General features: G+C 41.3%; 2 protein-coding genes across 2 annotated transcripts in view; one reads left to right on the top strand and one right to left on the bottom strand.

Moving 5' to 3' along the window:
• The first annotated feature begins 185 nt into the window (after nucleotides 1-185).
• LOC111978655 (uncharacterized) lies at nucleotides 186-14,701 on the top strand. The gene is made up of 7 exons (XM_024008847.2): nucleotides 186-311; nucleotides 3,789-3,827; nucleotides 4,244-4,465; nucleotides 4,790-5,080; nucleotides 11,598-12,092; nucleotides 12,380-12,502; nucleotides 12,656-14,701. The coding sequence occupies exons 1-7, from the start codon at nucleotides 275-277 to the stop codon at nucleotides 13,021-13,023; spliced, it is 1,575 nt and encodes a 524-aa protein (XP_023864615.1). The 5' UTR covers nucleotides 186-274; the 3' UTR covers nucleotides 13,024-14,701.
• The window catches only part of LOC111978335 (vesicular glutamate transporter 1-like), a 32,937-nt gene continuing 24,369 nt past the window's right edge, over nucleotides 14,252-22,819 (bottom strand). Inside the window, 1 exon segment of the mRNA XM_024008344.2 lies at nucleotides 14,252-22,651. Coding sequence (XP_023864112.1) covers nucleotides 22,365-22,651 — 287 coding nt within the window. The 3' untranslated portion in view covers nucleotides 14,252-22,364.

Raw genomic sequence — 22,819 nt, 5'->3', positions numbered from 1 at the left:
AGTGAAAATGTTTAGGAACCCCTGCTTTAAGAGACTCATGAAAATACTGTGGAACAAACAAGAAAGCCAATGTGCAGAAGTTTGTTCTGGAGTGTTCTACTAAAATAAATCAAGAATAGAAAAATATTTTGGGTGTCTTCCAAGTCTCAACTTCCTCAACATTGTGGGTCTGTAGCACAGCCCCCATATGTATTCTTCATTCACTTTCCTCTCATTGTTAGTCACCCAGTAATTTCTCTGATGTGCAGATCTTGAGTAGGCATACTGAACAGCGATGATGGGTATGACATACCTTTTCCTGATATTGGCAGGTAAGCCCCCCATCTCCACCAATTAATGATGCTACCAGTCTTCTGCTCTGCATACAATTGTTTTTCTGTTATATTATGACCAAAAAAAATGTATGTTATATTATAACTAAATATATACTATAGAACTGAAATTGTGAATTGCGTGCACTTTTTCTGTGGATTTGTAGATTCCCTGGGTTGAATTCAGTATTATGATCAAATGTTAAGATTAAATAATAATAACATTCAATGACAGAGGGTGAATGACAGTCGCCTATTCAAAGGCATTTAAGGGTGTTTTTTGCAGATTTTGAGAAAATAACTACTGTAGTTTAGATGCAAAATGGATATGAGTCAGTAACAGGGTTTGCATCCAACCATTTAATTCAGATGAATGACCTGATGCATAAAAAACAGTTATGACAGGCAATTTTCTCGGTATTGGATCAGTTTGGGTCTGTAAAATGTATTATGCGAGAATTGGTGGTGGAAAAGCCTTAACGCACAATATTAATACAATAACCATGATATAAAAGTAAACTTGGAGTTACTCGAGGATATGTTGTGTGGTCCTACCACTACTACTCGGGAAAGCATGCAGTGTATTAGGGTCATATTCTGGTGACATGATGGTTGATAGAAAAACCATCATGTAGCAGCAGAAAGCTTGGAATCACATGATGATGTTGTAGCCTACCACAACATGGAACAGTACGCAGAGTTTATAGGCAGATGGAATAAGTTATTATCAACTTCATGACTTATTTCATAACTTCATAACTTATGGGGATTAAGAGCATGGTGATGAGCTTTATGCAAATGTTCAATAAATATATATAATAACACATTAAACTTAAGTTACTATTCCATTTAACCCATCTGAACAATACAGTTCTCTTGACATGCCGTATTTGAAGTCCACATCTTTTGAYTCAAATTTGTATAACGCCTCATAAATCATCACATCTTTCCCAAACATTCGGCTACTGTTACGGCCCTCCCTTCTCTTCATTTTCAACTCTACATTTCACAGCTTTTCTCTTATTGAATTAAACTCCGACATTGTCTTTGTTGCCTCAGTGGATCGACGTTATCTTTTTCTGCCCAAGTTCCCAAAAGTATTTTGTCAATTGGCGTGTATATGACGCACGTAGTTAGGCCCTAAAGCACTAAAGGCAGATACAAATGAAAGAAAACACTCAATGTAGTCTATAGATATGAATTGCACAAGAATTATACATTTATGGATTTTTAAGGCGTTGTTTTCTCTTTATTCAACCCGCCCGCTCCTACCCGCTCTTCACCCACACAATATTTAATGACCCTTAACCCTCCCACCCCACGGATATAACCACGGGGACCGCGGGTTATGAGTGAACCTTCGCATCACCAGCAGAGGGAAGATAAATGACTTACACCAATGATGGAAGGACTCATATCTCCCGGTTCCTCTCTATAAAGTGCCTTTAAAATTGATCTTTAAAATGGCCTCGTAATTACTTCTGGAGTTGATTCTACATTTAGTATGAATTTCTATGCCCTGAATATTTCATTCCGTTTAAAAAAGGTAGTCTGCCGTTTTGGACAAGAAACATTCTATCACGCTGCGTGTGTCCACAGTTGCGCATTTTAGTACAAGATGGATACGGGGTATTGTCCAAACTCTATAAGATAGAACTACATTTATAAATTGATAATCTGTTGAATAAGACATGATAATGGATTTACAAAAGGATAAAGAAGGGTGCATCAATAATATGGGTAGCTATAAGATAAATTAAACTATAACCAGCGCTACAATATTTATTAGAATCATTATCACCTTTATTTGCCAAATACATTTACAGTGCCCATCATAAGCATTTACCCCCTTGGATTTATATTGTATTTTATTTTTTAAATCACCATCCTCAGATCTCTAATCACAGCCATTGAACTCCGTAACTGTTTTAAAATCAACATTGGCCTCAGCAAAATCCTCTCCAGCAACTGAGTTAGGAAGGACGCCTGTATCTTTGTAGTGAATGGGTGTATTGATACACCACCCGAAACCAAACAAATAACTTCATCATGCTCAAAGGGATATACCCATCTACCAATCCGTGCCCTTCTTCTCGAGGCATTGGAAAAACTCCCTGGTCTTATTGGTAGAATATGTGCTTGAAATTCTGTACTGCACTGAGTGACCTTAAAGATAATTGCGTGTGTGGGGTACAGAGATGGGGTAGTCATTCAGAAGTCATGTTAACCCCTATTATTGCACACAGAGTGAGTCCATGCGACCCATTATGTGATTTGTTAAGCAAATGTTATTTCATATTTGTGATGTCTTCACTATTATTCTACAATGTAGGAAAATAGTAAAAATAAAGAAAAACCATTTAATGAGTAGGTGTCCAAACTTTTGACTGGTACCCTACACATTATGAAGTATTTTGTGTAGAGAAGTGAAATAAATCACAATTAAATCCCTAGCACAGCCCCCACTTTGTAACACAACAAAATGTGCATTACAAAGTGAGAAGGTTTGTAAGAAGGTCAGCTCTGGTGACTTAAAAAAAAAATGATATCTAATATAATTTCCCCCTCCAGAAATAAACCCAAGAACATATTGGTCCATATTATCAGGCAGGTGTTATTTAGCAATACGCGTTATCTCCTTCTGTAGCCCAACTGATGCAGGATAGTGGCAATAAATGCATTGGCTGAGAGTTTTCCATCTGCATTTACCCCATTGCAATCACAAACTCTAAACTTTAGCTTGTTGCTAATTAGCAACATACTGATGACTTGAATGTCCCCAAAAAACGTTCCAATGTCACTCAGCCAAGGATCATGTACTATGAATATAATGTAGGCCTACCTGTTACAGCTGACCCGTGTTACATTTAACCCCTGTCTCCCCTGAGCATTCAACACCGTTGGCGCCATTGGCGAGGACTAACTAGTAAACCATGCCCCTGCTAAAAACTCAGGTTCTAAAATGGGGCAGTTCACTAATCTTTTGAAAATGAGAAATAAGTAACAAAAGAAAGCTCTGTGATACCCTCTTTTAACAGTGGCCATCAAAACTGCTTTCAAAATGTGTGTTTTCCCACGACTGCATTAAGAATGTTATACAATGACGGGGCATTCATTCTCTCTCTGTGTGGCACCCGCAATTTGAATGTGCCTTGAGAGGAATATTATTTTCTCACATAGAATACGACAAGCTGACCAAACTATTCTACTGGGGTTATCTGACTTTGCTGTTGCTTACTCTTGTTGTTGGCTCAGGAAAGTTAATTGTGGACAATATTTTTCATTAGATAATTCAAAATGTGCATAACCAAAGGTAGCTACTGGGGTCTCAGTTCCGCCTATCTTTCATTTGGATCATAGGTCGCCTCACCAGGCCCAGTTTAACACCTGGATACGGGTGAAACGCTACCACAGCGTAGAGAGAAAGGGAAGTGCGTACAGAATTATGTAAAAACAATTTTCTTTTCTTTTTTACAGTGTTTTCTGTTGTGGTCAAGAGTCAGCTCAAACCCCAGGGTAAGTACACAGCGTTTACAACCCCACACACAACCAAAAATATGTATTTTTCACTTGAAGCCAGAAACCATACACGCCCTTCTACCTACTCCGCCCGCCAAGCCTCCACCTGCCCCCACCTTTTTTCTGCTTCCGCCCATAATTTTGCACAATATCTCTGAAAGTGTGATAAAGGCGTTAGCCATTATTGCAACTTTCATATCACTTCTAAAGTGCGATGTCTCAAACGCTGCTGCTTGTAATCTACCGCTAGGTGGCAGCATAAACCTTACCTCTGAGACTGCTGTTGGCCAATTCACTGTCCCTCCGATTTACAGCAGCCAGCAGTGACAAGCATAATATTGTGAGAATTCCTATTTGCACCAAGAGAAAAAAGCATCTCCTCAAACGGTTCTCTCTCCTGTATCTCTTTTCAGTTTCCATGGTCCTCACATTCAAGCAAGTCTACTCTGGGGATACAATAATTATGAGTTGTGACAACAGCACAGGTAAGGTAAAATGGTTCTTCAACAAGAATGAGGATCAAAATCAAGCCAACCAGACATGGCGCATAGGGGCTGCCTCCGCTAAGAACTCCGGCTCATATGAGTGTGAGTACAATGGACAGAGGAGTGACAACTTCATCATCAACGTTCTAGGTAAATATACCATGCCAACTCCCGAATGCCTAAGCCTCATGGACATATCGTTTCAGCTCAGTGGCATAAAATATGGGTAGTTTAAATTAAGCAGATAATTCATAAACTAACAGATATGGCAAAAGAGTTTGATATTATAGTATATTTGTGGGTTGTACAGACATTTGGTCAATTATTAAACTTTTTTTTATACAAATATTGCTGTGTTCAAAATGCATGCGTCATATACATGCTGTTTTCATGCTCAACCCCTCCCCTTACTTTACTTTTGAACCTTCCACTCCACTACAACCTACTCTGGACTCACCTGGGTCTGCATCACAGAGTACCTTCCACCTGCCACTCTGTCGATCAAGTCAGGGGAGCCAGTCATCAACATAGATGGCTCAGTAGTCCTGGAGTTGCTGGTGGAGGAGGAGGAGAGTCTGTTTGGATGGTGCTGTTGGGTGTACAGGGGTGGACAAGTACAAAAAATAACACTCAAGAACAGTCTGACCACCAAAAAGCACCAAGTGTTGACCTTTCAACCCAAAAGACTGAAAGACAACAGCGCCATCTACTGGTGTAGTGACACGACTAACCTGAGGAGCACCCCCCTCACCATCAAGACCTCAGGTAAAACAACCATTGGTGGCTGCAATGTTTCCATCATTTCAAAGGAAATATGGAATAAATATGAACTCTCAAATTCATGTTTTGGCAATTGATCATCTCAATCCCAGAAACCCAGGACTAAAATATTGTGTCAAGTGCTCATACCATTATGTTACATACCTATTCTGTCCACGATTAGGAAGAATTATAGCCTCCTTGTCAAAGAGCCTACTGTAACCAATAACACTGTCAGACCTCCAAATTTGAAGTACATGTGTTGTAGCCTAGGCCTAGCTTTGACGCAAGGGCGTTTTCACAACTAGTCCTGAGCTATAGTTCGAATCTGAGTTCGATTATTTGTTACATTGTAATTTTTTTCTCAATTTGTTCCGTTTCGTTTCACATTGCCAAATATCAAACGAACTAAGATGCCTAAACAAAACCACGTGGTCATGTAAGTCTATTGTTTGTTGAGTTCATTGTTTATTGGAGAAAAATGCTCACRTTAAATTAATCTATGATTATCAAAAAGCTGAACTTGTGTCCCCAAAAAATGACTTTGGCTTTGGTCTTCAACAGCRTGCGGTAGGTAGCAAACAGCGCAATAGYTGCTCTAACTGGGAAGTAAGTAGGCTATATTCTGTAGCCTATTGGCGCTTCCAACATAACTGGGATCTAAACAACAAAAATTAGGTCAAATTWGGATGTCATTGTTCTTCAGGTCGGAAAGTCTCTAGAAATATGCCAGAATTGTCMATTTGGAATTCCGAGTTGGATGACCATTCAAAACATTTTTACCAGTCGGGGCTCGTTGTTTTCCGGAGTGCGGTAAAGTTGTCTTTACCGCACTGAAGTTGGAAGTCGAAGAATGCTTGCAGTCGAACAACAAATAATACTGCACGCTCCTGGTTATTTTCCTGTGTTTGGTCCAGACTGCGTTCTCACCTGCAGCGAACTGCACCACAGTACAAATAGAATCGGACCTAGACCACCCTTTTTGAGCCAACCAAGGTGTTTTGTTCACACCAGTCCAAACAAAGAGAACTTAGGGGGGAAACAATTTATGTATATAAACCCTGCTTTGCTGATTCAATGTGTTGGCCAATGAGAGGTTTTTAAGCTACCGGTCGGCCATTTTGGCACTCCTCMKMAGAAGAAGCAGTCCTCCAGGAATGATTGGAATTCTACAGCATTTCAATTAAATGTTTCAAGGAAACAATTACACATATTTAAGTATTTTGTTGTTGTAGTGGGGACAGTAACATTAGTACTTTATAACAAAATATATATAACCTACTTTAACGAAAATGTTTTTATACTTTAGCATTTAAAAAAAATATATAATTAAAACATATACATTAACGTGTCTGTAGAATAAACGTGGCAAAAACAAATATGGCAAAAACAAATGTAGACATGAATAAATGCATTTTTATAGCTTCCAAAATATTTTTTACACGATGGGGGAGTGCCAAGATGGAGGCATGGTGGCGTCTGTTATCTAGTGAATATATAAATCATTGGGGGAAATGAGTTCGGAAAACCACTACAAAACAAATTGGGTGTGAAAGTCCCGCAAGATGCTTTTGACTCCAGCACAATGCCAAAAGTCTCTATTTAACGGACTTATGTGATAAAACCAGACTGCGAAGAATTCACCAGGAGGCACAAGCCAATTGTCATGAGAAGACCAAGCCATGAATTAAAACAAAAGCAAGAAATACTCTAATAGCAAATCACTTACTAGAGCAGCCACTTGTAGGCATAGTATAATGACTTGTTGCCAACATTTGTTTTTGACAGCTGGGCATGCAAAACCTGGTTGACAGTATTTGTATTTATTATGGATCCCCATTAGCTGCTGCCAAGGCATGAAGTAGACATGAAGTTGCATCAATTTAACAACAATTAAAGACAAAATGTATATTTGTTAAAGTAGGCCTATACTTAAGCAATAAAGCCAATGCACAGACCTTTTGGGGGGCATGTGCTCAAGCTAAAAAAGAGAACMAAAAAAAATGTTTACGCAACCATGGTCACAGACTTGTTGAGCAATTATTACAAGAATAGGAAGGGAAATCAGCACAATCTGATGAGTAAACTATTTTAAACTGGAAAAATGCTACACTTATTAACAATGACCAACACAATTCCAGTCAAAATAGTTTGTAAGAAATATTGTAGCTTACCATTACTATATTTGTTGCCACTATCATGTATCCCAGTGGTTTGCAAACTTTTTGACCCATGACCCCCCTARCCCCCCATACCCCCCCCCCCCCCCCCACACACATACACATGCATTGATGCACACATGAACATGCGGGCACAATCTGGAGCTGAAAGTCATTCATGTTAGCAGCCAATATCAAATAGGGATATATCATGTCACTTCTCTGGAGTCCAAAATCATAAGGACTATATGTAGTGGAGGTTGCTGGATAGGATGTTCTGTCTACATCGCGCATTCACTTTGGAAGGCAGCCTGTCTGCAGTGCTCGTTGCCAGCTATTGTTCTGGAGGAAATAAAACAAGTTCTTTCTGGTGACTAATCTGGATATGTGCGCCATTGGTCAACAATCAAGACACCCAACTTTTTGGGTTCTAACTGTGGAATGCAGTGTTAGGTTTTCGCAAGGCATAATGGGACCCATGTCGTCCAAAAAAGCTATACTTTTGAATCATCTGTTCATAGAACATTCTTCTAAGAGTCTTGATGATCATCTAGGTGCTTTTTGGCAAACTTGAGTCAACTTTTTGGATGACATTGGTCTCAGTATGCCTGGCGAAAACCAAACACTACATTCCATAGTAAGAACCTCATACCAATGGCCAAGCATGGTGGTGGTAGTGTGATGGTTTGGGGATGCTTTGTTGACTCAGGACCTGGACAACTTGCCTTAATAGAAGGAACCATGAATTCTCCTCTGTATCAGAGAATTCTACAGGAGAATATCAGGCCATCCAACTGTGAGCTGAAGCTGAAGTGCAGCTGGGTCATGCAGCAAGACAATGATCCAAAACGCACAAACAAGTCTAAATGAAAATGTCTAAAAAGCAAAAAAAGTTTTGGAATGGCATAGTCAAAGTCCAGGCCTAATCCCAATTGAAATGTTGTGGCAGGACTTGAAACGAGGAGTTATTGCTTAAAAACACACAAATGTCACTGATTTAAAGCAGTTCTGCATCGGCCAAAATTCCTCAACAGCGACGTGAGAGACTATTCAACAGGTAAAGGAAGCATTTTAAAAAATATATATAACTTTAAAAAATGTATTTCACCTTTATTTAACCAGGTAGGCCAGTTGAGAACAAGTTCTCATTTACAATTTAGTTCTCATTTACAATTTGGTTGCAGTCATTGCAGCTAAAGGTGGCACAACCAGTTATTGAGTGTAAGGGGGCAATTACTTTTTCACACAGTGGAATTGGGTGTTGCATAACTTTGTTAATTCAATAAATAAAATAAGTATCACTTTTTTTTGTTAACTCAGGTTCCCTTTATTTAATATTAGGTGTCGGTTRAAGATCTGATAACCTTCAGTATATAATATGCAAAAATAGAGAAAAGGGGGCAAATACCTTTTCATGACACTGTATAAATCATGGAAAGAGGTGCAACGAGCTTTCAACCGTCCTACAGGAATCTCATTTGTATCACCCATTGTTCATACAGTATGAAGGGTTTTAAGCCACTATGATTAGACAGAGTTTTGAGAAACTGAGCACACTTGAAACATCAATATGTCCATCAATTATTTGAAAAGGGTACTCTAAAATCATTTGAAAAACTGAGCTCTGAGTTGAATATACTGTACCATGGTCAGACTTCTTCAGGTATCTACAAGTAGGTATCTATAAAGTAGGTATCTATAAAGTAGGTATCTATAAGCTATATACTGACTGTGAACATGGAGATTCAGTGCGACTAAGGGTTCTGTCTGATCAATGATCTCTTCATTTTTATGGACTTTAGCCTACATGTACAGTGCATTCGGAAAGTATTCAGGCTTTGACTTTTTCCACATTTTGTTACGTTACAGCCTTATTCTAAAATGGATTAAGTACAAACATTTCCTCATCAATCTACACACAATACCCCATAATGACAAAGCAAAACAGGTATTTAGAATCTTTTGCAAATGTATTAAAAAAAAAAACAGATACCTTATTTACATTAGTATTCAGACCCTTTGCTATGAGACTCGAAATTGAGCTCAGGTGGATACTGTTTCCATTGAYCATCTTTGAGATGTTTGTACAACTTGATTGCAGTCCACCTGTGGTAAATTCAATTGATTGGACATGATTTAGAAAGAAACACACTTGTCAATATAAGGTCCCACAGTGCATGTCAGAGAAAAAAATCAAGCCATGAGGTCGAAGGAATTGTCCGTATAGCTCAGAGACAGGAYTGTGTCGAGGAACAGATCTGGGGAAGGGTACCAAAACATTTCTGCAGCATTGAAGGCCCCCAAGAACACAGTGGTCTCCATCATTCTTAAATGGAAAAAGTTTGCAACCACCAAGACTCTTCTAGAGCTGGCCGCACGGCCAAACTGAGCAATCAGGGGAGAAGGGAGGTGACCCGATGGTCACTGAGAGAGCTACAAAGTTCCTCTATGGAGATGGGAGAACCTTCCAGAAGGACAACCATCTCTGCAGCACTYCACCAATCAGGCCTTTATGGTAGAGTGGCCAGACGGAAGCCACTCCTCAGTAAAAGGCACATGACAGCCCGCTTGGAGTTTGCCAAAAAGCACCTAAAGGACTCTCAGACCATGAGAAACAAGATTCTCTGGTCTGATGAAACCAAGATTGAACTCAGACTGGAGCAAAGGTTCACCTTCCAACAGGACAACGACCCTGAGCACACAGCCAAGACAACACAGAAGTGGCTTCGGGACAAGTCTTTGAATGTCCTTGAGTGGCCCAACCAGAGCCCGGACTTGAACCCAATCGAACATCTCTGGAGAGACCTGAAAATAGCTGTGCAGCAACGCTCCCCATCCAACCTGTCAGAGCTTGAGAGAATCTGCAGAGAAGAATGGGAGACACTCCCCAAATACAGGTGTGCCAAGCATGTAGCGTCATACCCAAGAAGACTAGAGGCTGTAATCGCTGCCAAAGGTGCTTCAACAAAGTACTGAGTAAATGGTTTGAATACTTATGAAAATRTGATATTTCCATTTTTAATTCAAGCTATAGGCACCAAACACACTTTCACATGTTCAGTCTATCCTATCCTATCAATAAATTATTCACAATTTAGCATGCACACCACAATTATTATTTGATTTATTTGGCTCGCTTTAGCGCTTAAACGATTTAAGCCATTAACACGAAACCAACTTCCAAATATGCTGACTGCTCCAACTTAGATTACTTGAGAAAATATTTTTGTTAGCATTTTTTTTACTACAACAATATTTAAATKAGCTACYAATGCATTTCAATGGCAAAAAAAGGCCATAGACTTAAATGGTAACAATATTTTTAAATTCTTCACCTGCTGTATCTTCTCCTACACCATTTAACCTATCAACACCATACCAACGTTTAGATGTTCAGACTGACCCAGCTATTTATAYTTTTTAAACTATAAGCATTTAAACTTTGCGTAAATGAACATAGGATTGAATGAGAACCATAGAAATACAAAGTTAGGTCATCAAAATGGTCCTGCTCCTTTGCCAATAAAGCTATAGGCTATTCTAAATTCAAATTCTTTAAAATCGAAATGAACTATAACGGTACCATTTGCATAAAATAACTCACCAACAGTAACTCTTGAACCGTTCAAGCTAAAGACACCAAACCAGAGTTCTCATGTTTAGGCTATCCTAACTTCAAATTCTTTAAAATCGTTTATAAATTATAACGGTAAACATTTGCATAAAATAACTCACCAACAGTAACTTTTGAACCATTCAAGCTAGACACCAAACCAGCTTTCACATCTTCGGGCTATCCTAATTATTTCTAATTCTTTAACATCTTTATAAACTATAAACTACATTTTCTTCAGGAAAAGTACTTTTCTAGTTTGTATTTAAATCCTGTCAAGCCATTCCTCAGTTTCTTTCCAGTTGTGTGTGTCTAAGTGAAGAGTAGGTTTGTTTCCTATTTTTCATGTACAGTATATTCTAGTTAAGTCACAGCGTATGAGATGTATTGGTTTAATAGGTTTATCCTAATCACCTTGACCTTTTATGTTATGCAACATGCTCATGATGTCTCTCCTTTGTTRCAGAACCACACACAAACCTTTACCATATCCAACCACAAGTCCTCAATAAATATGACAAATTTGTCGTCTGCTTACTCTCGAACCGGGGAAAAGTACTCCTGGTGAAATCTAACCACCCAGTTACCTATCTTGGGTTCCTGAGCCATTTTTTTTGCTACTATACAGTATCTCTACATTAAATGATAACCCTATTTTATCTGATCCCTCCCTTCTCACTTTGCAACTATGCCCTCTTTTCTCTTCCTCTCTTCCTCTCTTCCACCTTCCCTGTTTCTATCTCTCCTCCAGCCCGGGTCGTACGGATGATGATATTGCCTGGGCCTGCTCTTTTGGGGGAGAAACTGAGTCTGAGGTGTGTTGTGTCAGGGACCGACCGAATTAGCCACACTATATTCTACAAGGATACACAGGCAATACGCAACAGTTCCAGTTCTTCTTATGTTATTGACAATGTGACCGAGTCCGACCAGGGGAAATATAGCTGTCAAGCCACCTTTACGCGAAGCGACAAAGGACAGCCAAACACAGTCATCTCAACTCAACAAGAACTGATTGTTTCAGCACCCCCTATGAAGGCAGTTCTCTCTGAGTCCGCCGSCCTGTCCTGCTCATGCTCCAGCTGCCCCAGCGGTGCCTCCTATCACTGGTACTACAAACAGCACAATACTCAGTGGCTACCTAAAGGCGTCAGCAACAGCTACACAGATTTCATGTCGGCTGGTAGATACGCATGCAGAGCAGTGTGGAAAAACGGGAGGTCTGCACTAAGCAATATCCATCATTGTGAGTTCCACACAAATGAGAGAACCTGAACATATATTATTKTAGCGTGAAAATATGAGAGTAGATTCTTGTTGAAGGACATGCCTGATAGAAGTTTGAAATATTCACATAAAAGTTAGTTGCTCAAGCCAACTCTTCTTAAGCCAACTCTGATGTGTAATTTGAAGAGAGAGCATCATACRGTGTTTTTTATTTTGTGATATACTTGTCAGCAAAAGCAAACAAAGTTAATAAACCTTTAGAATTGGACAAACCTAACATTGATCCTCTTTCTGCTTTACTCATAGTGACAGATGACGTCGACACTCGTCCTACTGTGCTACTGATCACCATTGTGGTGATCGYCTTGGGGGTTGTGCTGGTCATAGTAGGAGCCATACTCATGTATCACAAGAGGAGGACTGGTGAAGGTAAGCCTACAACTGATATCCTCAGCCACTGTGTTTTTGTGTGCACACACATACATGTTTGTTTAAATGACACGTAAGTCTTTTACATGACATCMATTTTTTACCATTCAAAAGTTCTTCATTTAAAATGTATTGTCTGTGTTTGTCTGCTAGAGGCCATTTACCAAGATATGCCCCTGATGACAGTGAAGTCTCAGGATGGAGGAGATGGGGGGTACGAGGAGCTCCACAAAAAASATGGTACCAAGAGAGGGGGAGAGTATGACACCCTGAACACAACTCCAGCAGAACCAGCAGGAGGAGAGAAAACAGAGGGAGCGTACGAAGCGCTGAAGAAAGCGGAAGGAAAGGAGGAGGAGTACCACACCTTGGAGGAAGGGGCGGCGAAAGGTGGGGATGGGGGAAATGGGGGGTATGAAGCGTTGAAAAAGTCCAAAGATGGGGGAACTGGGGATCTGTACGCAGCACCCTTGGGGGAAAAGGGGGGCGAAAGGTGGGGATGGGGGAGATGGGGGGTATGAAGCGTTGAAAAAGTCCCAAGATGGGGGAACTGGGGATCTGTACCACACCTTGGGGAAAAGGGGCGAAAGGTGGGGATGGGGGAGATGGGGGTATGAAGCGTTGAAAAAGTCCCAAGATGGGGGAACTGGGGATCTGTACCACACCTTGGGGGAAAAGGGGGCGAAAGGTGGGGATGGGGGAGATGGGGGTTATGAAGCGTTGAAAAAGTCCAAAGATGGGGGAACTGAGGATTTGCTCCAGGCTTTGGGGGCAGAAGGAGGCAAAGAGTGAGATGGAGAGTTTGAAGCATTGGAGAAGGCTAAAGAGGGGTATACCGACCTCTGGGAGCAGAAGGGGGAGAGGAGGAGAAGTAGGCCTAGATCTGAGACAATAGGAAGTCCTGTAATGACAAGAGGAAAGGTGGGGTGTAGGATCGGTGGCGTAGCGCAGTTTTGCAGGGCCCCCCGTAAGGTCCAAGCAAGGCAGTTTTATAGCTAAGCTCATGCTATTTGACCCATTTTGCCATTAGGCTGAAAGAAAAGTTTGCTGTTTTAGAGCTAATTTCCTGCTATTCTACACATTTTGCCATGAGTCTGTGAGAACAGTTTGTAGTTTTAAAGCTAATTTCCTGTAATAAAAATAAATAATTCCTCCCGAGTGGCGCAGCGGTCTAAGGCACTGCATTGCAGTACTTGAGGCATCCCTACAGAGCCAGGTTCGATCCTAGGCTGTGTTGCAGCTGGCCGCGACCGGGAGACCAATGGTCCAGCGTCGTCTGGGTTAGGGGAGGGTTTGGCCTCCCAGGATGTCCTTGTCCTTGTCACGCTCTATCGACTCCTTGTGGCGGGCCGGGCGGATGCACGCTGACTATGATCGCCAGTTGTGCGGTGTTTCCTCTGACACATTGGTGCGGCTGGCTTCCTGGTTAAGCGAGCAGTGTGTCAAGAAGCAGTGCGGCTTAGCAGGGTCGTGTTTCGGAGGACGCATAGCTCTCGACTATTGCCTCTCCCGAGTCCGTACGGGAGTTGCAGCGATGGGACAAGACTGTAACTACTAATTGGATATCACGAAAATGAGGAGAAAAAGGGATTAAAAAAAATAGAAATAAATAATAATAGTAATTAATGTCATATGACGTGTACATATGCTATCTGGGATGCCCAACCTTCGGAGGGTCCCCAACCCCCCAATATTTTTAATAATTGTTTATTTTTGGGTTGTGGGACCCCGGCCTGGGGGGGGGGGGGGGGGGGGGGGGGTACTACGCTAGTGTGTAGGATAATGCATTTATCACTGTAAATGTGTGAAATGTTTAAAAGGAGGTATTTCAATACTTAGTTTTCTTTGTAATTTTTGACATTTTCAGGATTATTTTGGACAGATATCAACTGTAACATTGAAAGTTTTACAAAAAATGTTTGTATATGTTTTGGTGTTGTATACATTTGAGCTTCAAGGCAAATATGCACTGTTCATTAATCAAGCACTTTCTCTTTTTTGGGTTACGAATTAAACCGACTCTGTAATGTATATTGAATGTATAAAACATATTATGCTTAAGTTGCACAGTATCTGAGATATCTAAATGCAGTACTCCAAACTGTATATTCATGCAATTTACAGTGGGTGGCAGTGTAACATTGGTAATATATCATTATGATAATTTAGTTTGCTGAAATAAAGTATTAGCATAATCAATTCTCGTGTTGTTTTGTTTGTTTTGTTTAATCAGTTGTTTGGATCCCACACTCAGATTTAATCGGTATCATTTTACYATGGTACTTTGGTGTACGTTGGTGCAGGATCACCTGTGCTGGAATAATATATTTTTTTTTATTTCACCTTTATTTAACCAGGTAGGCTAGTTGAGAACAAGTTCTCATTTACAACTGCGACCTGGCCAAGATAAAGCAAAGCACTGCGACACAAACAACAACACAGAGTTACACATGGAATAAACAAACATACAGTCAATAATACAATAGAACATATCTATACAGTGTGTGCAAATGAGGTAGGATAAGGGAGGTAAGGCAATAAATAGCCCATAGTGGCAAAATAATTACAATATAGCAATTAAACACTGGAGTGATAGATGTGCAGAAGATGAATGTGCAAGTAGAGATACTGGGRTGCAAAGGAGCTAAATAAATAAATAACAGTATGGGGATGAGGTAGTTGGATGGGCTATTTACAGATGGGCTATGTAYAGGTGCAGTGATTTGTGAGCTGCTCTGACAGCTGGTGCTTAAAGTTAGTGACGGAGATATGAGTCTCCAGCTTCAGTGATTTTTGCAGTTCGTTCCAGTCATTGGCAGCAGAGAACTGGAAGGAAAGGTGGCCAAATGAGGAATTGGCTTTAGGGGTGACCAGCGAAATATACCTGCTGGAGCGCGTGCTACGGGTTAATATTTTATAATATTCAAATAAGGTTTGAGAATGGAATGTGAAGCAGGGTTTAATAGCACAAGACAAGATGGATGGGTAATTAACACGGTCTACAACTGGTTACTGTTCTGGGCCTGTATTCACAAAGCATCTAAGAGTAGATGTGTTTATCTAAGATCAGCTCCTCCCCTGTCCACATAATCTTATTCATTATGATTGAAGGCAAAACTGATTCTAATCAGCATCTTGCTTTGTAAAACGGATCTTGCTCTTAACAACCTTGAAGCCAGTAGCTTTGACCCAAGAAATACCACTGAGAGGGAAGCTGAGAGAGCAGTGCTGGGCGGGCAGAGGAGGAATCCTCCTGCACTACACTCATCCATCTTGACTTTAATTTGCTGAACCCGCTGTTCCCTCCAGGAAGCTCCTCAGCCCGGCGCTGCGTGTCAGAGAGAGACCTCAGCTAACCTGACAGCTTCTCTTCCCTCCCTCCTGCCTCACTCCCTGTCTCTCTCCCCTCAACCCCTCACAGAGAAATGCCAAGAGAATACAGAGTGCACAGTTAGAAATCAGGTGTCATATTAAAGTATCGTTGTCTGATATCACTTACCAATGTCTCTCCCTTCCCCCCTCCTTTTCTTTCTCTGTCGGGCAAAGAGATTATCTCTCCCTGATGTTAGACAACGACAAGAGAGGAAGGGAGAAAGAGAGAGAGAAACAAACAGGGATCGAGAGAGTCCTGTCCCATATGACCAGTGTAGAAAACTATTTTCTGACATGACTACATAGACCCTACACTCTTGGAAAAAAGGTATCCAAAAGGGTTCTTCGGCTGTCCCCATAAGAGAACCCTTTTTGGTTCCAGGTAGAACCCTTTCTGGTTCCACGTACAACCTCTTTGGAAAGGGTTCTACATGGAACCCAAAAGGGTTCTACCTGGAACCAAAAGGGTTCTACATGAAACCAATAAGAGTTTTTTAAAGGGTTATCCTATAGGGACAGGCGAATAAACCTTTTAGGTTCTAGATAGCACCTTTTTTTCTAAAAGTGTACACGCGCTCCCTGGACAATGGCAAAGGCCTCTTTCAGATCCCATCAAAATCTTTATTTCTCTCTGACATTATCTCTAGGCCAGCGATCAATAGATGGAGAATAAATAGGTAGAGCTTATAAGTAATACGACACCTCGCATCTGGAGAGAAGGGTTCTTTGCCAGTTAGCAGCCAAACCAGAGGGAAAGGAAAGCAGGGGGTGAAGAAGGGAAAGTTGTGGGCTGACAGAGTGGGAAGCAGACGAGCAGGAGGCTTTGTGTAATATACCGTTTTTCATTAAGCATTTGTTTAAAGGTCATTTCACGATTCACATTCACATACAAACCTGAACAGGCTCACAGAGAAAATATAATGTAATGTTAAAAAATTATGTTGAATATGTTGATAGTAACGACAATATTAATAATATAGTAATAATAACATTGTATTCTAGCTTTTTTTTCACAATATTTTTTCACATTAATATGTTTTTGAACATATAGAATTGTACATTTTACAGGAAAGAACCAAACAAAAAGAAAATAAACAAACATTCAAGAAGACAACAGTAAAATCCCTAACAGTTATTATTCTTATTTTCCTGGAATGTGATTTTTATTTTTTATTGTTTACAGTATCTCCATATGGACTGAAGCAAATTCTCCAGTCAAAGCATCGGACCTGGGTCAAATACAAAAGTCAAAAAACTGTTAAATACTTGAGCTGCTCTTGAGTTAGTTTGCTTGTTGCAAAAGAGTCAATGGAATAGTCCCAAAAGTGCCAACTCCAAGCTAAATCAAGGGCACCTCAAATACCTTCAAGTTTTTGACATACAGTATGTATTTGATCCAAGTGATACATCTCTCTGCTTTACCAATGAAAACATGGGCTTTATCTTTGGGCTATGAGGCTCACTAAACAACTCACAACACTTACCAGTAAAATTATTATTTATGTACAGTGTCAGACATAATTATGTACAGTGACATTCATTATTTATTGCTTTTTGACTAAGTGTGTAAAAATCACTAGCCTACAGATGTTTCTAAGTAGTAAAACTCCAGTGCAGACTACAATATAAAGGAAGGAATTGAAGAGAGAGATATTCCTCCATAGGAGAGAGATCTCGGTTCCCCTTCTCTGCTCTGTATGAACACCAGGGTCGTGTTCATTAGGGCGCAAGAATGAGCATTTCTTGTAGGATAAGTCCAGGTAGTTCCTCCCTGTTTCAATCCGTTTTTTCCCGTTTGGTGCCTAATGAACACGGCCCTGCAGGAGAGGGAGCCTGGGGCTCCATCAATCCCATGGTTGACATGCACTGTCAGCAATCGACTGGTACATAGCTTCATGCACCATTTTGCCCTTCAAAGCAGTCACTATTTGATTGGTTCGAATGAGTGATTGATAGGGTCGTGGTGGGCGCTCGTTGGGATCACGACACCATGGTCTCTCTCCCTCGGTGTGTTATTGCTTCGTGATGGCGGGCACAGGCTGGCGTGCGTGGGTTTTAGGCTCCTTGGTGCAAGCAAACAGCTTCTTCGGTGAGAGCGCACTGACACTGCAATATATCAAGCGTGACCGTCCAGACAAAGTGGAAACCGATACAATGCTACAATACAATAACTTCCAGACTATTGGAGGTGGAGAATACAGTATATACGGAATGCAGACTTTGTAGCGTTTTACCCGATTGTGAATGTTCCTTTGCCAAAACACGTTCAGACAGCCATATATGACGTGAAACAGATCATAAATGTCCTGAAGAGTCCAACAAATATATGTGAAATATGTACCATATACTGTACTTCTTCACTGTATTTTGTAGAGCTTGGATTGGATGGAGATTCTGTGTTGGTCKTTGAAGCAACTATTCTTCTCATCCATCTCTTCCCATCTCAATTGACAATCATTTTCAACCAGGCAGACAGGTTAGGCCTAATATATACAATTCGTTGACATGATAGACTGTAAAAGCGTGCTTATCGAAGTGACACTGTGGAAGCAATACTGAACGGACTGAAGATACTTAATTGTGACCAGTATGCAAGTCAATAACTTAGAATTTTAAAACTGCCTTTCACCAGATTAAGCAAACCAATGTTACAGCACAAAATACTGTGCTTTATTGGCACAAGTAATATATTTTTCTTAAAAGTGTGAACATTATCATGGATGGAATTCACATTTTGCTCTGAATTAATTTAGCTTTCAAGGACGTTAGCCGCCAGATAGTGATWATATACATGGCCATCTGTTGTAGCTACATCTACTGGTAGTCGTGTAACAAAAACTGTAACAAAAATCAGGCTCATACTCATTATGAAATAAAACCAGACTGACGACCCACATGGTGGGTTATAATAAACACACTGTTAATGAAAGTRACCAAACTAGGCCCAAAAATAACCCTCTTCAATAAGAGGTGTGATTCCACTATCGACATAAATAAATACTAAAATACTCTTAGTGAGCCTGTCACACACACGGTGCACAAACACAAAACACACTCACATGGAGTGCATTCAGAAAGTATTCAGACACCTTCCCTTTTTACACATTTTGCTACGTTGCAGCCTCATTCTAAAATGGATTRAATAAAAAATCCTTATCAATCTACACACAATACCCCATAATGACAAAGCAGGTTTTTAGAGATTTTAGAACTATTTACATAAGTATTCAGACCCTTTGTTATGAGACTCTCAGGTGCATCCTGTTTCCATTGATCATCCTTGAGATGTTTCTACAACTTGATTGGAGTGTCACGATCGTCGTAAGCATACTCAGACCAACGTGCAGCGTGATCTGGGTTCCACATGTTTATTGAGTGAAACGCACAAAAAACAATAAAGAATCAAATCAAATCAAATATTCTTTGTCACATACACATGGTTAGCAGATGTTAATGCGAGTGTAGCGAAATGCTTGTGCTTCTAGTTCCGAGAATGCAGTAATAACCAACAAGTAATCTAACCTAACAATTTCACAACAACTACCTTATACACACAAGTGTAAAGGGATGAAGAATATGTACATAAAAATATATGAATGAGTGATGGTACAGAACGGCATAGGCAAGATGCAGTAGATGGTATAGAGTACAGTATATACATATGAGATGAGTAATGTAGSGTATGTAAACATTATATTAAGTGGCATTGTTTAAAGTGGCTAGTGATACATTTTTTACATACATTTTTCCATTATTGAAGTGGCTGGAGTTGAGTCAGTATGTTGGCAGCAGCCACTCAATGTTAGTGGTGGCTGTTTAACAGTCTGATGGCCTTGAGATAGAAGCTGTTTTTCAGTCTCTCGGTCCCTGCTTTGATGCACCTGTACTGACCTCGCCTTCTGGATGATAGCGGGGTGAACAGGCAGTGGCTCGGTTGGTTGTTGTCCTTGATGATCTTTATGGCCTTCCTGTGACATCGGGTGGGGTAGGTGTCCTGGAGGGCAGGTAGTTTGCCCCCGGTGATGCGTTGTGCATACCTCACTACCCTCTGGAGAGCCTTACGGTTGTGGGCGGAGCAGTTGCCCTACCAGGTGGCGATACAGCCCGACAGGATGCTCTCGATTGTGCATCTGTAAAAGTTTGTGAGTACTTTTGGTGACAAGCTGAATTTCTTCAACCTCCTGAGGTTGAAGAGGCGCTGCTGCGCCTTCTTCACCACGCTGTCTGTGTGGGTGGACCAATTCAGTTTGTCCATGATGTGTACGCCGAGGAACTTAAAACTTTCTACCCTCTCCACTACTGTCCCGTCGATGTGGATAGGGGGGGTGCTCCCTCTGCTGTTTCCTGAAGTCCACGATCATCTCCTTTGTTTTGTTCACGTTGAGTGTAAGGTTATTTTCCTGACACCACACTCCGAGGGCCCTCACCTCCTCCCTGTAGGCCGTCTCGTCGTTGTTGGTAATSAAGCCTACCACTGTAGTGTCGTCYGCAAACTTGATGATTGAGTTGGAGGCGTGCATGGCCACGCAGTCGTGGGTGAACAGGGAGTACAGGAGAGGGCTCAGAACGCACCCTTGTGGGGCCCCAGTGTTGAGGATCAGCGGGGTGGAGATGTTGTTACCTACCCTCACCACCTGGGGGCGGCCCCTCAGGAAGTCCAGTACCCAGTTGCACAGGGCGGGGTCGAGACCCAGGGTCTCGATCTTGATGACAAGTTTGGAGGGTACTATGGTGTTAAATGCTGAGCTGTAGTCGATGAACAGAAACGTGCCGAAACGTGACGTAAATGCAGTTGCTCACAGGCAACAACACAAAAACAAGATCCCACAAAACACAGTGGGTAAATGGCTGCCTAAATATGATCCCCAATCAGAGACAACGATAAACAGCTGCCTCTGATTGGGAACCATACCAGGCCAACATAGAAATAAAACACCTAGACAAGAACACCACCCCTAGTCACACCCCGACCTAACCAAAATAGAGAATAAAAAGGCTCYCYATGGTCAGGGCRTAACATGGAGTCACCTATGGGAAATTAAATTGATTGGAAATCATTTGGAAAGGCACACACCTGTCTATATAAGGTCCCACAGTTGACAGTGCATGTCAGAGCAAAAACCATGAGGCCTGAAGGAATTATCCGTCGAGCTCCGAGAAAGGATTGTGTCKWGGAACAGATCTGGGTAAGGGTACCAAAACATTTCTGCAGCATTGAAGGTCCCCAAGAACACAGTAGCCTACATCATTCTTAAATGGAATAAGTTTTGAACCACCAAGACTCTTCCTAGAGCAATCGGGGGAGAAGGGCCTTGGTCAGGGAGGTGATCAAGAACCAGATGGTCACTCTGACAGACCTAAAGAGTACCTCTGTGGAGATGGGAGAACCTTCCAGAAGAACATCCATCTCTGCAGCACTCCACCAATCAGGCCAGACGGAAGCCACTCCTCAGTAAAAGGCACATGACAGCCYGCTTGGAGTTTGCCAAAAGGCACCTAAAGAACTCTCACACCATRAGAAACAAGATTCTGTGGTCTGATGAGACCAAGATTGAACTCTTTGGCCTGAATGCCAAGCGTCACGTCTGGAGGAAACCTGGCACCATCCCTACGGTGAAGCATGGTGGTGGTGGCAGCATCATGCTGCGGGGATGTTTTTCAGAGGCAGGGACTGGGAGGGAAAGATGAACAGAGCAAAGTACAGAGAGATCCTTGATGAAAACCTGCTCCAGAGCGCTCAGGACCACAGATTGGGGCAAAGGTTCACCTTCCAACAGGACAAAGACCCTAAGCACACAGCCAAGACAATGCARGAGTGGCTTTGAGACAAGTCTCTGAATGTCCTTGAGTGGTCCAGCCAGAGCCTGGACTTGAACCCGTTTCAAATATCTCTGGAGAGACCTGAAAATAGCTGTGCAGCGACATCTAACCTGACAGGGCTTGAGAGGATTTGCAGAGAAGAATGGGAGAAACTCCCCAAATACAGGTGTGCCAAGCTTGTAGTGTTATACCCAAGAAGACTCAAGGCTGTAATCGTTGCCAATAGTGCTTCAACAAAGTACTGAGTAAAGGGTCTGAATACTTATATAAATGTGATATCAGTTTTTTATYTGAAATACATTTGCAAAAATTTCTAAAAACTTGTTTTTGCTTTGTCATTATGGGTTATTGTGTGYAGATTAATGAGGGGGGAAAACGATTTAATCCATTTTAAAATAAGGCTGTAACATAACAAAATGTGGAAAAAGTTAGGGGTCTGAATACTTTCCGAAAGCACTGTACAGACGCTTAGTACATGGCTCATCCTCTTTCCGCTGTTGTACAATCTTTTTCAGTTCTCCGTAAATAACACTTTGGTCCTCCCCTTCTTCCACTCCTCACCCTCATCCCAGCCACCCACCCCACCTCTTTCCAAGTTCCTGTGCCAAAAGGAAACTATCTACTCTTTCTGTCTGCTACCCCACTCTGTAACTCCTACCTGTAAGTCCCTCTATGTTAGCTCCCTCTTTTCCTCTCCTCCGTATAGGTAGCTATTGGTTCCTGGTGGTTGTACTAACTCCTCAGTCTTATCCCAGTCCGAGACCCAGGTTCCTGCGCCTCCTCCTCCTCCGTTGGGATCCTGAGCTTGGATCGTTGCTCCGTAGCCTCCTTCTCCGCTAGTACGGTACAACTCCTCTGTCTCATTGGCCAGCTCATCCTCATCCAGAATTCCACACTTCTCATCGCTAAGTTGCTCGGGCTCTGCCCACCACTGCTTTTCTCCGGAGGCAAAAAGTCCTAGAATACAAAAGACAAATGAAATCATTCTTCCCAAAACTATACTTACTTTGACTTGGATCTAGATTATGCAGTTCAACRCTAAAGGGTTGCATGCCTAGTTAAATAAAGGGTAAATAAAAATAAATGAATACAAAATTAATATAAGGAATAAAAAAAATTGGGAAC

The sequence above is a fragment of the Salvelinus sp. IW2-2015 genome, linkage group LG18 (assembly GCF_002910315.2).
Source record: "Salvelinus sp. IW2-2015 linkage group LG18, ASM291031v2, whole genome shotgun sequence".
NCBI lineage: Eukaryota > Metazoa > Chordata > Actinopteri > Salmoniformes > Salmonidae > Salvelinus > Salvelinus sp. IW2-2015.
This window is presented reverse-complemented; position numbering and strand designations above follow the sequence as displayed.